This window comes from Periplaneta americana, chromosome 15 (assembly GCF_040183065.1).
Source record: "Periplaneta americana isolate PAMFEO1 chromosome 15, P.americana_PAMFEO1_priV1, whole genome shotgun sequence".
Classification (NCBI taxonomy): Eukaryota; Metazoa; Arthropoda; class Insecta; order Blattodea; family Blattidae; genus Periplaneta; species Periplaneta americana.
Genome location: NC_091131.1, coordinates 87556419 through 87572182, shown reverse-complemented (window position 1 = coordinate 87572182; position 15764 = coordinate 87556419). Strand labels below are relative to the sequence as shown.

General features: G+C 32.8%; 1 protein-coding gene across 13 annotated transcripts in view; it reads right to left on the bottom strand.

Moving 5' to 3' along the window:
- Nucleotides 1-15764, bottom strand: part of LOC138715195 (phosphatase and actin regulator 2) — a 1243976-nt gene that overhangs the window by 6501 nt on the left and 1221711 nt on the right. For 8 of the 13 annotated variants that reach the window (XM_069847817.1, XM_069847819.1, XM_069847820.1 and 5 more), the window contains 6 exons: nucleotides 13512-13791; nucleotides 9380-9412; nucleotides 7770-7939; nucleotides 5424-5580; nucleotides 2958-3013; nucleotides 2768-2871 (listed from right to left, as the gene is read on the bottom strand). In XM_069847817.1, coding sequence (XP_069703918.1) covers nucleotides 2768-2871; nucleotides 2958-3013; nucleotides 5424-5580; nucleotides 7770-7939; nucleotides 9380-9412; nucleotides 13512-13791 — 800 coding nt within the window. The remainder of the gene's footprint in view (nucleotides 1-2767; nucleotides 2872-2957; nucleotides 3014-5423; nucleotides 5581-7769; nucleotides 7940-9379; nucleotides 9413-13511; nucleotides 13792-15764) is intronic. The other 5 variants (XM_069847811.1, XM_069847810.1, XM_069847812.1 and 2 more) reach the window with 5 other exon arrangements.

Genomic DNA, 15764 nt, shown 5'->3' with positions numbered 1-15764 from the left:
TACTGAAATGAATGTGCTGATTCCAAATCTGTAATTACTTGTTTCTTAGTCAGCTAAGAGCTAGTCACTCAGTAAGTTTTGGTTTTACAATTCAGTGCATATAGAATAGGTACAGTGTTGAAATAATAATTTCGGTTCGGTTTTCTGTGTTATTTTTATTTTTATAAACTTAAATTAAATAAACATATTAAACAAGAAAAATTTACCTGAATTATGTAATAAGCTCCAAAAACCCTTTTAAAAGCATTTGAGAACTTTGCTTTTCTGCTTATGTGTAGTTGATTGTTGTAGGAACCAGCAGTAGTCACCCATTATGTTCAGATCAAATTAGTCTTGATATCTTGTTTTCATTACAGATATATCCAGATGAAATCTTTCCCCATGTTCATCACTTACTTCACCAAAAATAGGTGGGAATGCAAAAAGTGCAACTTGAAGAACATAATATGGCAACTAGATTCTGTTATGCTCTAAGCATGTTATGCACTAACTAGAGTAGTTATCAGCTCAATAATTTCCTAGAAACTCTGTTGCACAAGAATGAATGTGTCCTAAGCTTCCAAGTTTTTATCTAAATATTATAATGTCGCACATCAACTGTCGTAACTTTGGTCCAATACAAATTTCTGATTCAATTTTGCGTCACTTTTCACTGAATCAAACACCATCTTCAGATATTTAAAACCATCACCATCATGATTTACAACCACTGCAAAGTTCATCAAACCAAGTTTAATGTGAAGGGACGGAAGGTAGATCTTCTGTGGGCCAACGAGTGCCCTCTGTTGTACTTTCCAACAGTGTGTTCAGTCCTTGGAAACCAGTGTTGAATCTTAAAATGATTGCTGTCATCGCGGCTATCCCACAAACATAAGAAGTACATGTGTACCAGTGAATCATTCGTAATATTAGCAATGATACATAAAGGAATCTTAAAATATAATTATTAGAGAAACATGTATATATCAAAGTTGTGACATGATGGAAAAATAAAACTGATTTAGATTTGGATTCAGCACACTCAATTTAGGTTGGTATGTTTGCTTTTCTCTGAGTAACAAAACCATTGTTGACCATTGTTATCATTTAGCAACTGAAGCAATGTGTGGACTGTTGCACACAGGATTACTCATCAGATCCCCAGTTTCATCTTTTACATTGACAAGTTCAATGCTTAATGAACTCAAGCCATAACTTATTGTACAGTAATTCTAGTTTATTAAGAAAAGTACGTCAGCTACTTTCAATTTGTCTTATAAAGCAGTATAGGTAAATATAAGAGCATCATACTGTTTTAACACCCGAAAAACCACTAGGGGTAACTGAAGAGATAATCACCTTATGTGACTTAGTTTTAACAATTTATTTAGTTTCACATTAAGAAAATTTTAGAACGCAAAGTTTCTACTTGGTTTGCATTAGCATAGTAATTGAAGACGCTGCAAAACAAACCTTCTGGTTCAAGGGCAAGTTTACAACAATCATAGGATGAATATGAATAAAAAGAATGACAACACAACTCATTAAAAGAATCTGGTATATTTTTCTTTAAAAGAACGAAGTATCTCAGTAAATGGTGAGGTAATGTACACTTTCATCAAGAAATTTCAACTATGGAAAAAAAGATACCAAGGACAGTGGAGTACAGTACCAATATGCTAGCAGACTATTGTTGGACTTTAGCTCGTGATGTACCTGATGCCCAGTATAAAAGAAAATGTAAAAAAAGGAAGCTGTAATCTTCTGAACAGGGAATATTTAAGCTTATTGTCATTATATAAAGCAATATTTTGAATAAATATAAATTCGAAAAAAAAAAAAACCGTAACCAATAACAGTTTTTTATTGTTATATTCGTATTCAGGAGGCTCAAATTATATAAAAAACGTGCATCACATGCCCAGCGCAAAAAAAAAGCTAAAATTTGTTACACAGTGTTATTGGATATGCCCATATAAGTTGGCGCAACCAATATGACCTACAGTTTAAAGAACACCGCCTGTAACACACTTTAACAAAAAGAATGAAAAGTAAAATTTAACACTTAAGCAGTCGTACCTAACTTTGTAACATTAAGAGTTGCACAGGGTATTGTTGGCACCCCAAGTATAATGGGCTCTTATGGACTATTTTTTTAGTGAATGATTAAAATATCATTCTTTTCTATTTACACAATATATGAAATACTTCAATACCTGTCACAATGTTGTAATTAATATACAGTAATGGTAATATTTCAATATGGAATAAATATAATTCGAAATGTCAATTCTGTTGAAACACTGAGCTGTTCTTCATTTTCATCGATTTTGTAAACTCATCTTTTGTTGGAAAGAGTGTATTTAAATATTTAATTGTAATATTAAAAATTCTTTGGCAACTGTATCATTGAATATTACTTTATGATTTTGATTTAATAAAATTAACAGTTCTCTTTAATGAACTTCAGTGATACCAACCTTTCGATATTATGGAGTATTGATAGGTATGTAATATAGGATTCAGTATCAATACCAAGTATCACTTAAAATGCAGTATCACAACGTCCCTAGCTGGCACTGATTCGAATTCGAAGGCACTGAAACATACCTATATCTATACCTATTGTGTGATTGTACACCTGCACTGCGATTAATAGGCCCAGGTCTATACCAGACAATAATAATGTTACAAGAAGATAAATTAATGGATACCGGTACAACATAATTCTTAAATATGTGCTGCAGAACTTTTCGATATTGAAGTATGTATGCTTGGGTGAACTTACTTTCTTTTCTTTTAACTCTTCTACTGTCGGCCTGAAGCTTAGTTTCCTCAGCAACATACGTTTCTTTTCTTCTTTCATTTTCTTTTCCTCAGCGGCGCTTTGCTCTATGAAAACAAATGAATAATTAATAAAAGTTTTATGGCAGTTAAACATCCATTGACATTATTACACAATTCTACAAACTACTTACTTTTAAGAATATTCCTTTCTTCTAATTCTTCCTGAGTTGGTCTCATACTCAACCGCCTAGAAGAAGAAAAAGGCACACATAAAATAAGATTCACAATGCCTTTATCTTATGATTTAGATATATTGTCCTCCTCACCTCTGTAAGTTACTTTTTGATAAATATTGGCACAGAACTTTTTATTTCCATGCAGTTAGCTTATTTTGTAAGGAAATACAAGCCATATTAAGTGAAACTAGTTGCAGAACTGAAAGCATCAACTATTTTATTTTCCTACATATAATTTAATTTTTTTAACACGTGTAACATCAACAAGACTAAAAAGGGAGTGAAAGCCTGTTATTAATGTGATGACCTGCACTGTCTTAGGCAGAAGCCCAGTGTTGTGTCATTTGTGTGTGTGTGTGTCTAATATGGTCGCGAAAACTTCTTTTGAAAAAGGCTAGGGCTCACAACAGTTGTATGAATGAATGAATGAATGAATACCGGTAGTATGTAAAATGGAATATAAAAAATATCAAAGATATATTCCTACCATCTGCAGAAAAACTCTGTCCAAGGTTTGGTAAATGAAGTCACTGTTTCACTTATTCTTCGAAGTTTAGGCCACATACTGCATGGGATACTCTTAAACCATCACAGGTATGATACCGTCGAAAGACTGCTGAAAAACTCCGTCTACATTCGTAGTAACATTAACCAAGTCCGGTACGAGTTTGAAAAGGTAATACCATTATTTTCACAAATACAAATTTAAGGGTTTCAAACCGGACATAGCTAATCCACATGAAATAGTTTCGGAGATATTAAAGTTTAAGTTCAACTGCGAACTCATGCTTAATCCCACAATTGCATCCTTCAACATTTTCGGTAACAGTTATTCAAGGTAGATTAAGATGCTAATATGTGTTTAAGACAAACAACTTAATTTTTGCGATACCTATTGTGAAATAGTCACATCTGGTTTGAAAACCTTCAATTAATTAAAAAAAAAACCTTTTACTCTGACTTTAGTTAATCCTCTGAAACTATCGAACTCGAACGAAATAAGTATGGTTGTATACACAAAAATAAATGAATTCGTCCTTATAGCAACCCCGTTTCTTGCATACTGAGTCAGTAGATTTCAGTATGAACAATTAAGTTCTGTAGTAACAGGTATAAAAAATCTTTACGGACGACTATCAACAATGGAATTAATTCAAACTAATTTTAATTTCTGTAATGACTAATGACATTTTCTACGAGTTGGCTATCAAAATACAATTTTACATAAGGTGATCAATCATCCCCGAAATAAGATTGAAAAGACTGATTTTATTCCGAATTTTGTCCTCGATTTATTAAATAATTTAATCTGAAATTGATTTAGTCAGTGTTCTAATATAAATTTTCTAATTTCATAACTGGCAATAATTAATACGACACCGAGCAATTTCTGTCACTATTGCTTCTTAACTTTTCCCCGCATGTGTTAACAGTTCGTTTTACAGAAGCGTCAGAAGCAACTTTCGATCATTGTTGTCGGTACAGTTTTATTAGTAACTCCTTGAAGCCCATCGGGTGACAGAAAATTTAAATCTTGTTTAATTTATGTTAGATTGTCATTTACAGAATAACAGTAAAGAAATATCAATGCTCCGAACAATAGACTGTACAAGAAATAACATCCTAGAGTAGAGGAGCTTGATTATATGATACTATACCCATATTGCACTACATTTATCAGCATCAATGATATCATCGAACATGGCTTAGATCTTCAAGTCTAATCAGGAAAATTCGAGATCACATGTCCCATTTACTTCTGTTCTGCCATTTACAATTTAAGAATGTTTTAATAGCCACTTTTCTTCCATACGTAAAATGTGTTTCAACAAATCCTGTTACTATTAAGTATATATTTATTATTTAACACGTTTATGTCCAATTGTGTGTGTGTCTGGTATGTGATCCATTAATCTACACCCGACTACTTATTAAAGAGACTAGTCCACTCGTTTATTTAATGGTTATCTAAGCATTTCGACAGAAATATTCCTTCAAAAAACTATCACATTGTCCATTTTGTGAGCTACAAAATGACTCCACTCCACTGTTTTGTATTTAATATTTATTTAAGAATTTCAATAGAATTATTCCTTCAAAAATTACCACATTATCCATTTTGTAAGCACAGAAATGACTCCACAGGTTTATATGTAATATTCATCTAAGAATTTTGATAGAATTATTTCTTCAAAAACCATCACACTATCCATTTTTTAAGCATTATCAAATCAGTTTTCTACGATCAGTTACAGGAGAAATACGAAGAAACCCACAAATAAGCATATTATATACTTATAAGTGATGAAATAATTTATTTAAATTACATTCTGACTTTAATAAATATAAATTCAATAATGTTGACAAGGTCAACAATATTTTTACGTCACCTGTAAGTATAAATTTGTGACTGTCACTAACCTGATAAGCCTGGCTCCAATAGCTTCTTTATTCTCCATGCGTTCATTTTCACTTTCCTCATGGATAATGTTGCGAGCTATTAATTCTTGACGATTCGGACGCAGTGCCAATTTCAATGCCAGACTGTCCTTCCTTGCAATCTTCGCTGCCAGACGACCTGCCAACATAAACACAAGTTTAAAGAACTGCCTCTTCTATTGGCCCTAAAATATGACACCAAAGGAAGAATGCAATTTGTACGACCTTCTGAATCAAATGCCACTTTTTCACGAAGCCCACAAGAGATGTAATGCATATTGATATTTAGGCAGAATGATTTTCATTTAACATCTCTATTTTATTTATTAAGTAGTTCACCAATGATTTCATGTGATAGGAAATGATGGAGCAATGGTGGGAAGCGATTGAATGGCAGAGAGACATAAGTTAATTGAAGAAAATTTGACCTACAACCCTTGTCCACTACAGATCTCACAAGAATCTTTCCAGGATCTTAGTCTTCAGTTGACTGAGCTATAGATAGCGTCCAATAACTTTACAATATAAGTGCTAGCATTATTTCTTGTTTCGTTTACTAGGCTTTTGTAGCCTCACGTGACTTCATATAGGGACCTCTGTAGTCTCATTCGAACTTTCTCGCTCCAGAAAACTTAGTGTGGCGAGAAAATAGTTAGTTATAATTTTTCCGTCAAGGTTTTATTACATGCAGTGATTCTGAAATATTGAACTTCTAGTTTTATTTCTCTTCTAATGTCATGCTGAAGATTTTTGTCTCCTCGTAAAAATCTATCATCTAGGCTGAAATTCAACCTACGAACTTTGAATCCACTGGGAAGCATGATAATAATTAGATCACCACGAGTACAACTGAGCTACCTTATACCTCTATTTTTTAAAATGAAGGCAATAAATACGTCTGAAAAACGTTTGAAAGTTTCTGTATGTCCAAAAACTATACCACAAACCGATCTCATGACGTGTGTCTTGAGTCTCACTTTGATTGCACACTGAAGAACTGACCCCTTACTCTAGTTTACTATGATTTCCTTCAAATTTTTTTGGGTACCGGTACAGATATTTTTACAAAACTTATTCTCTTGTTGAAAGAGTATGAACAACAACAAAAATTTCACATAGCCTACATCAATCAACCTGAAAGTTTCAAATTCTAATAAGAAATATGTTTACTAAGTTAAGACGTTCGCAGAGCTAGGAATTAAATTTAGCTTGTCAGATTATTATTATTTAATAACAGAAGTGAATTAACTATAACCAGTAACATATGAATGTATACAGATTTACTTTTACTGGTAAGATATAAAAGCCAACTAAGGGGAAACCACCACCAACACAAATGACATTTATACATACAAAGACATCTGAAAGTATAACACAATATAATACCAGTAAACTACAACAGCTCCAATAAAATTACAGAAAATAAATAAATAAATGAAGAGATTTCTCCTAATTTCATAAACCAGGCAAACTAAGATAATAGAATCTATGAACAATTTCTCCATTTCATGAGACAATAAAAAAAGTGTTTTATTTAACACCTTCTCTCCAGTACTCTATAACGTCAATTATTTTCAACATTGATGTTTTTAATTACCCTACATTTCTTTCATAGATACAACAAATCCTAACACGAAATACAGATGGAGCTAAGAATGTTTACAGAAACAAAATACACTTCCTCCTCTCTACAGTATTATCATCCTGGAATCAAAATCGCTTATTTTTAACCTTAACACACTATGATTTCATACTAGATTATTAAAACCATACCAGTACTTTATATCAGAAAAATAAAAAAAAATTACACAAAGATTGTTTATTTTTGCTACCACATTATACTGTCTTTTTGAGATGACTTGGTGAATGAAATGTGATAAAAAGTTTGTGAAAAGAATAATGGTACCAGTACTCTCTCACTCTGTCTGTCTGTTTTCATTTCAAACAGATGGTTAGGTATGATTTTCCTCCTTGTGATGGCTGACAAAACCAGGCATTGTGTGGAGTGATAATGAATAATAATGGAGAATTAGTGAAATGACGACAGTGAACAAAAATACCACGAACAAATTTTGTCCTATTACCGTCTTTGAACATTGATCCTACACGATTAAATTCAATAATATAATCTGACACACTTTGATTACAGGATGATATGGTTTTGTAAAAATCATGAAAAATATATTGAGAAAGAAATATAGAAATTTATAATCAGATTAGAAGTTGTTAGTTTACAAACAAACCATGCCAATCCATGCCGTGCACTACCTGTACCATGCCACGCAATGCATGCAGCAAGACTGGGGTTAGTAATTCAATTGTCCGTACCATACGTACTTTCCTCGTCATCGTCGTCTCTGTAAAGAACAGGGCCATCACCCGAATCGCTGTCTGTGTCTTCTCGGATGATGTATGCTGGACGTGCATTCTCCTTGTTCTCCATGCCACATGGCAACGAGATACCAAACCGCACAGGACGCGTGCTACCAACAGCAAAGCTACAATGAACACATGCACATAAAAACATTCATACATGAAGTTCACCTATATACAGACGAAATGTCTTTATTTGAAAACTAAACTTATCATTCAAACATTCTGATGATAAAATTCAGGGCCTACAAAACAACTTACTTTAAAGCATAAGACACTCTTATGAAAGAGGAACGTAACAATGAAAGATATTTGCAGTTATAATACAAGATGAAGATTGTATTCTAGGCCTACATAATAAGAAGCACCATATTCTACAAAATTAAGAACTATATATTGTATAATAGAAGGGATGTAACTTTCAATTCGAATTTCAGACTCTTAAACTTACAGTAAACCTAGTTTTTAAAAACAACATTAGACATAATGATGTTGTTCCCAACTACATAGAATATTATAATGAATATTATCATTCACTCTCTCACAAAAATTCAGTTCAATTGTCTAATGATCCTAATACTTCATGAAACTTGGAGCAGAATTATTGCCCTTACTAAAATACGGTACATGATTTAATTAAAAAATCATTATCAGGAAATTTCATATTATCCAGTATACTTTCCAGAAGACAATGATCTTCAAACAATTGTATCATCAGAAGTAAAAGAATTCAACAGCACATCACTTTTCATATCTTGCAATGATGTCTATTTGAGAAGTCTTTAAGAAATATTTATAGTTTTCTAAAAACAATATGAAATACTAGTAGACTTAATATTTTTATAGTTACATTTAATAAAAATTCACCATTTATTATTAATATTACCTGTCTCGAAAGTATTCCGATTGATTCTATGATAATTCTAACTTTTCAATAAACTCAGGAAAGAACCACTACTGCTACAAAGACAAGTGATTCAAATTTAAAAAATTCTACTAGGAGTTACATTTTGCCTATTCGAAGACAATCTGTGTATGAAGTAGTAAATTTGAAATTGTATCATTTCTTATATCATTCATTGTTAACCATGTATATTACTCAAGAAATTTCTTACTAAAACTGAAAATAGCACTAATTATACACAATGCTCAAACGTGATATCAGTTCAAAAATAAACAATATTACAGCATGAACAGATGAATGATATCCAAGTTAGAATAATTTAAGTTACCATTTTATGGAAAACATTTAATTATGTTCGTACTTCTCCAAAGAAATACATCAACTAAAAACTTTGTGTGTTATAATATCTTTTTGCAAGTTTCCCTCTAAAGAAGATGCATAGTAAATTCATCACACATAATGTTATTTCATGACAAGTTTCATAAACAATTTTTCTTTGTATGCTATTACAACGTAGATATTTCAATCCATGAATTTATTCATGTATGGAGATAATGAACTTCATATAATCATAAGCTGTAATGTAAGTGATAATTTAACTATAATATTCAACATATAATATCCATAATAATCTAATAATGTAATTATATTCAATAGGTACCTTATTCTTACTCTTGGAATAGAGGAAGGCCTTCTAGCAAGCATAACAGAAAAGCATGATACAGTATTAGGGAAATTAAACGCTCATCTTATTCACAGAATTACTCTAATATAAATCGACAATAATTCCTGTAATTAAAAAATAATCACGAAATGGAAAAACTAATATTTCAAAGAATGTACTTTTATATTCTAACTTCCAATGTAATGTGCCAAGGGTGTAAGAATTCTTTTTTCCACAGTTGATCTACTTTTAATTTATTATTAACAATTATATTACCAGCAAATAACAAAATATAAATGATAACAAAACTATTAAAAATGTAAAAATGCATTTCGACAGAATTGTGATTAATTTTTAACGAGTTCTCCATTCAAACATTGCTTATTTCTACAAGCAGGTGTTCTATTTTCTTGTTTCATAATTATATTTTAAGACTGTGGAAAAATGTATCAGTAATCAAATGCAGTGTAGTCAAGAACAGTTCAATAAGTAGGCCTATTTAAAGTAAAATATATATTGCTTCAACAGGATATGTACCCATAACATCCGACTTCCCCTTTAATTCTGTTTTATTGATTATTTAGCCTCCCTAATGGCCAATACCGGTACACAAACTTTATGCGAGAATATCAGAATTACTGTACAGTTAGTTTGTGCGCGTGCAATAATGTGTCAGAATCAAGTACCGGTACTAAACGTGGAATGCATATATAATTAACAAAACTATAGAAAAAATACTACAATAATCTTTACGCCTAAAAACTGCTACCGGTATACATGTCTACCCTGTAATTCAATTCTACCATTTAGAAATTCGTTGTACAGTATGTGTGAAATTTATTGTGGAAAGGATAAACACTACTAAATATATTCAGAAATATTTTCTACTTTTAATTTCAAATATTTTGCCCTTTATCTTGGTGCAGGTAGATTGCATTTTTAAACAAACTGAAAATAATAGTACTGTTTAACTTCTGCAAGAATTTAAATTGCATACTATCTTAAGTAAAATACAATTAAACTAATACGACCAAAAGATGCAATAAACAGGTTTCATATAGGGCTAACAAAAATTCGATGTGCAAACTTCTAGGAGTAATGCAAGAGGTCTGTTAAACATCCATGCATACGAAGAGTATCCTTGAAAAACCATAATACATCCGAAGTCTGAAAACCTTCGTAAGTATTTATTGCAATGTATAGTCGGTTGCTCGACTACAAGTAAAACCTACAAAATATTTTTCATGATCGTGAGTATTAATACCTCACTATTACAGCATGGAATGAGTTACACTTCTAAAGAACTTCTGGACATTCACTTCACAATTGAAGGGTCCAGGGGAAAAACGTGCTAAGTCCAATTTTATCAATTTTTTGTTTTGGATGCCATGTAATACCTCAGGCAATAGAGATTTCAGTGGTTTAATTGTGCAGAGTAAAAACTTGATTAAGACAGAAATATTTGAAAAATGATAACTCAGAGACAATAGAATGTAATGGACCTTGAAACTTTAAACTTGCTCTCCTGTAAAAACAGTAAAATGTGACTTAGCATGTTCTTCCCCTGGACCCTTCAATTATATTATACTGCTAGTGACAATGATACACAGTCCAAAGAATATACCACTAATGTTTTCCAGAAAGAGTATGTCCAGATGATCCTACGTACTTTCATACTACGTCGTTAAGTAGGCTAACTTGTTAAGAAGAAACACGTGGGTTAAATCCACTGTCGACTGATGACAACGGCTTATTGGCTGTAACCAGGCTTAATGCAAGCCGATAATAATCAGTGCATGCAACTCAATTTGACGAGATAATTTTATGCTTTGAATACATCATGTGGTTGCTGCCGAACTCATGTTCAGCAACATTTTGTGAGGAATGCGTTGCTTAAGCAGGAAGGTATGGTAGATTTTAAACCAAACAACTGATAAACATTGTAACAACTTGTGCTTCAAAGATGCACTTCATATATACGGCTGTTTTCGTGTATTCCATTACCCCTAGAAGCTCGCATATCAAATTTTTTTCGTTCTGTATAAAAAATGAAACTGTGAAAATTATTCGATTATAATCTGAGATAAAATGCGGAATGTTTATTACTTTTAACATTTTAAAAGTGCTACAACGAAAAATCTGGAAGAAATATCTTTCTTCTAGGTACCTACATATTAATTTTTCTTCGTTAAGTTAATTTATATTAAAGCATCCCAATAGAGTAAATTAAAAGTGTCCATTTAAATATAACAGAAATTAATCAGGAATTAAACTGACTATGTCATTCCAACAAGACTTTATTCTCATTCAGTTTGATCTGCTTAGAAATTAGTTCACTGCAAGTCAGATCTTTATTTATAACCATTTTCAGTATGATCGACTATAACTTCTTTCTCAACATTGCACTTTCGTATGCGTATTTCTTTCGTTTTTAGAAAAAAAGAGAAAAAAAAATGTATGTAGGCTAATCAGGAAATTTCTATGCTCTAGTCAATGCTTTATTTACTAAATAAAATTAGTAAGATCTACAAACAAGGTTGAGAAAAGGAATATTGTGAAAAGGTTCACAAGGGAGATAACCAATGACATCGGGCTACTACTCTGATACTTCTCTTAAACATAATGACTTAATATTAACATTAATTTGGTGAAATTTATGTATGGTGTTTTTGCGCCTAACTCTCATTTGGATAGTTCATTTTTTAACTTCGGAATACTTTTGTATTTAACAATGAACATTGTTGCTCTGAAGTAAATATTTCCGTGAATACACGAATTACACTGTTTTATTTTGCACTGTTCTTTTGTAACAGGGTCACTATTAAAATTATGTACGGCATATAAATTGCTATTTTATATATTATTTAGGCTTATAGACTTAAATTAACTATTACTCTCAAGTCTTACCTATAGTAAAAATACGAAATTTCATGTTTCTATTTTTTCCAGACAAACTGAACTGTAAATACAGAACATTAACAGAAACTATTCTGAAGTGAAGGTACAGAGATGGGCATGATGAATATCTAAAATAACATTTTTGTTGTCGGCGTTGCTGGAAATGCTGTTTCCATAAAAATTTCGAAACAACATTTCACATAGTTTTACTTCTCAATTTAGACCTGATATTATTATCACCATTACTATTATTGAAAATAAAAACTAAAACCTTCGACTTAGTTGATATTGAAACAGAGTCAGAACATTACAATGAGCTGAAAAGATCTACTGTTATTTTCAGAGTAAAAATTAATGTACCTACTTGTCCAGCTAATTGACTTTTAATTTTTAACACTGAGCAAGAACAGAGACCATGAAATAATCTGGAAGAAAAGGTTATACACAGACAGCATGCCAAAACCACATTTGCAGAATAACGAATGCTAAAAACATTTCATTTCTGTTGAAATCTCTGTATTAGTATTGGTAAGCCTATTTGAAGCTTCAGAATATTTCTCTGTATTTCATCTAATGACAAAGTAAAAGAATAATTTCAAGGAAAAAATTGTTCTGGGGCCGGGTATCGATCCCGGTACCCTTTGCTTAGCACACGAATGCTCTACCGACTGAGCTACCCCAGGAACTATATACGACACAGTCACAATTCTTCCCTTTATATCCACACAACTCAAATGGGCTAACAAGACGCCAGAAACCCAACTTTGAGTGCACACAATTCTGTGTGACTTAAATTGTGCCTTTCTGTTAATGTACCTACAGTAACGAATATATAGTATTATACAAATAATATACGAATAATTTAATTGAATTATTTAAGTCTGCTTCACAGGGAGCCAGATTTGTATAAAGTAAAAGAACTTACAATTTGCTCAATTAAAAATCGATAGAAAACAAAGTATTCCCAAAAACATAGATGAATTGAACAGGAAAAATGTCGGTAGCATTTTACACGAAGACGAACAAGAGAAGTCTAAGAGAGCAGATGCATCGACAGAAATGCTGTATTCTGTATCTCATATGCTTAAATTAATATTTTATAAAATAGTATAATCTATCTGACTGAGAAAGACAATGACGTTATAAAAATTCCAAATAAAGTATTTAATATAGCCTATGTAACTACGTGGTATACACTTGGTAGAAGACAATTTTGTTCCCTACAACTCACTTGAAGGAGGCATGGTGTTCTTGCCGGAGAGCAAGGGGGCGGCTTTCCTGTGTAGGTGTATTCTGCGGAGTGCCAGGTCCACTTCCTCCCCCACTACTGCTCTTCTTCTTAAGAGCTGACTTGAGTGGTACAGCGTGGAACTTGGGCTCCTTGGCTGGAATCTCCTCCACTCGTGAGGTGTCAATGCTAGGGTCAGGCTGTGGCACTCTGAACATGTATCGTCCATCACTGTCTTCATCTTCTTCATCCTCATCTGCATCACCACCTCCGTCTTCTTGTTCTGTCACACCATGCAACAACAAATTACATGTAACATTACTGGACTGCTACTTCCTGCTAAAGTCTCAAGTAGAGGTCGAACATACAGATATTGAGTTACGTAACAGAGATTCCTATTTGCAAATATTCTCCCTTCTCTTCTTCCCTTTCTGCCCTATATCTGCTATTATACTTGGTAAGGTTTATCTTGTCTCAGTAGCAATAAAACCAAGTCCCTTCAAATGAGGGTGGAGATTATAGGAGGGTTGTAAATTTTCAGGATTCCTTTTAAAACCTTGTTATTGTACAGGCTACCGGAACTCAGTTTCTTGAAAGACAAGCTCAGTGACGGAACTACACAGTACGAAGAGAGATATTTTATTTTATTTTGTGCTACAGAATGTATCAACTAGTCCCTTCCGCCACTGGATGGATGGACGGCATCGCTCCACTCCCCCATCGCCATAACAATAGAGACGAAGTAAGACATATCTCCTTTTTCTCTCTTTTCATAGTGAGACAAGATACATCACACAGACTTTAGTCATATGTAATTTCACAATTTCATGTTGCCCTTCTACATACAATAAAATCTCAGATATCTCGTGAAATAATAAAAGTGTTTAACGAAGGTGTGCAGAAGAAAGGCAATTTTCCCCTTCTCCTTATACATACTTGTGGTAGCAAGTAGTGTCGTGCATTTCATGCTCTATGTTCGGTTCAAGTTTGTCCAGCGTGACAAGAACCGAAGTCTGCTTTAATGAAACGGATCTGTCTCGCTCGCTCGGTCTTGCTCCTTGTATGATCCGTGCCCTTTAAGTTCGCTGGCCTCTCCTACACTCCTCTACCAACCCTTCATGGTTTTAGCTGAGTAAGGATTTTAGAACAAATCTTGTGAAGTTTTATTTAGATGTAAGGACAAGTAATTTTTATTACAAAAGTATGATTAATCTTCGACAAAAATATACGTACATATAGGTACATCACATTATGTTTTTAAAATACATGGCAATTGTTACTATATCAGTTACCGAAAGAAAATAGCTATAATTACATTTTTGACACAATATTCAAATAAATAACGGTTGCTCGGTAACAATATTTGTGTGATTATACGGATGATGGAAATATTACAGACACTACGTTCGATTCAAGTTAGTCGAGTATGACGAAGTTCGACATTCGTCGATGTTCGCTCTGCAGAAGGAGGCCTGTCGTGTTTTGTTTCATTTTGTTATAAAAACATTCGCTGTCCTCCACTCCCATCCCTTCATGTTTTAGCATAGACCTTGCGATAGATTTTTCATATAAAATAAGACGAAGTTTGTAATGTCTTGGTTGCCTCTCTCATGTTCGAACATTGCAGGACACTATTTTAAACTGCTTAAGGATTTGAGCACATATCTTGCGGTTAATTTTTTCATATGGAATAAGACGAAGTTTACAATGTTTTGGTTTCCTCTCTCATGTTTGAACTTCGCACATACGAGTCGGTACTTTGAACATACGAGTTTTCTAAATATATTTTGTTTGATTTACTAATACATGTATTTATGTGAATGTTTAGTCATATTAATAACAATAAAAAATTACCTATACTCATTACTATGCGTAACTTCGCAAGATGTGAGTCTGATATCCTTATGCAGCTAAAGCGTAAAGGCGTAGGGATAACAAGAACTAAGAAGAAAGGCACCGAACATATGTAAGGAAGGGGAAAGATTGAACAAACGCAAAGGAAGCTTCAGTTCTACAAAGATTCGGCAAACATGAACCGAACATAAGGCCTCCTACCGGTTTTTAATGAACTCGGTTATTTTAGTTTACATGCTTCACTTCCACGTACTTTGGGATGCCTATGGAGTAGGGCGAAGTTTGTAGTATCTTGATATCCCCTCTCATGTTCGAACATTGCACGACACTAGTAGCGAGTGATGACAAATCATACAGAGTGGTAAAACAAAAGTTGTGAGTTATGAATTATTATTAATTTAA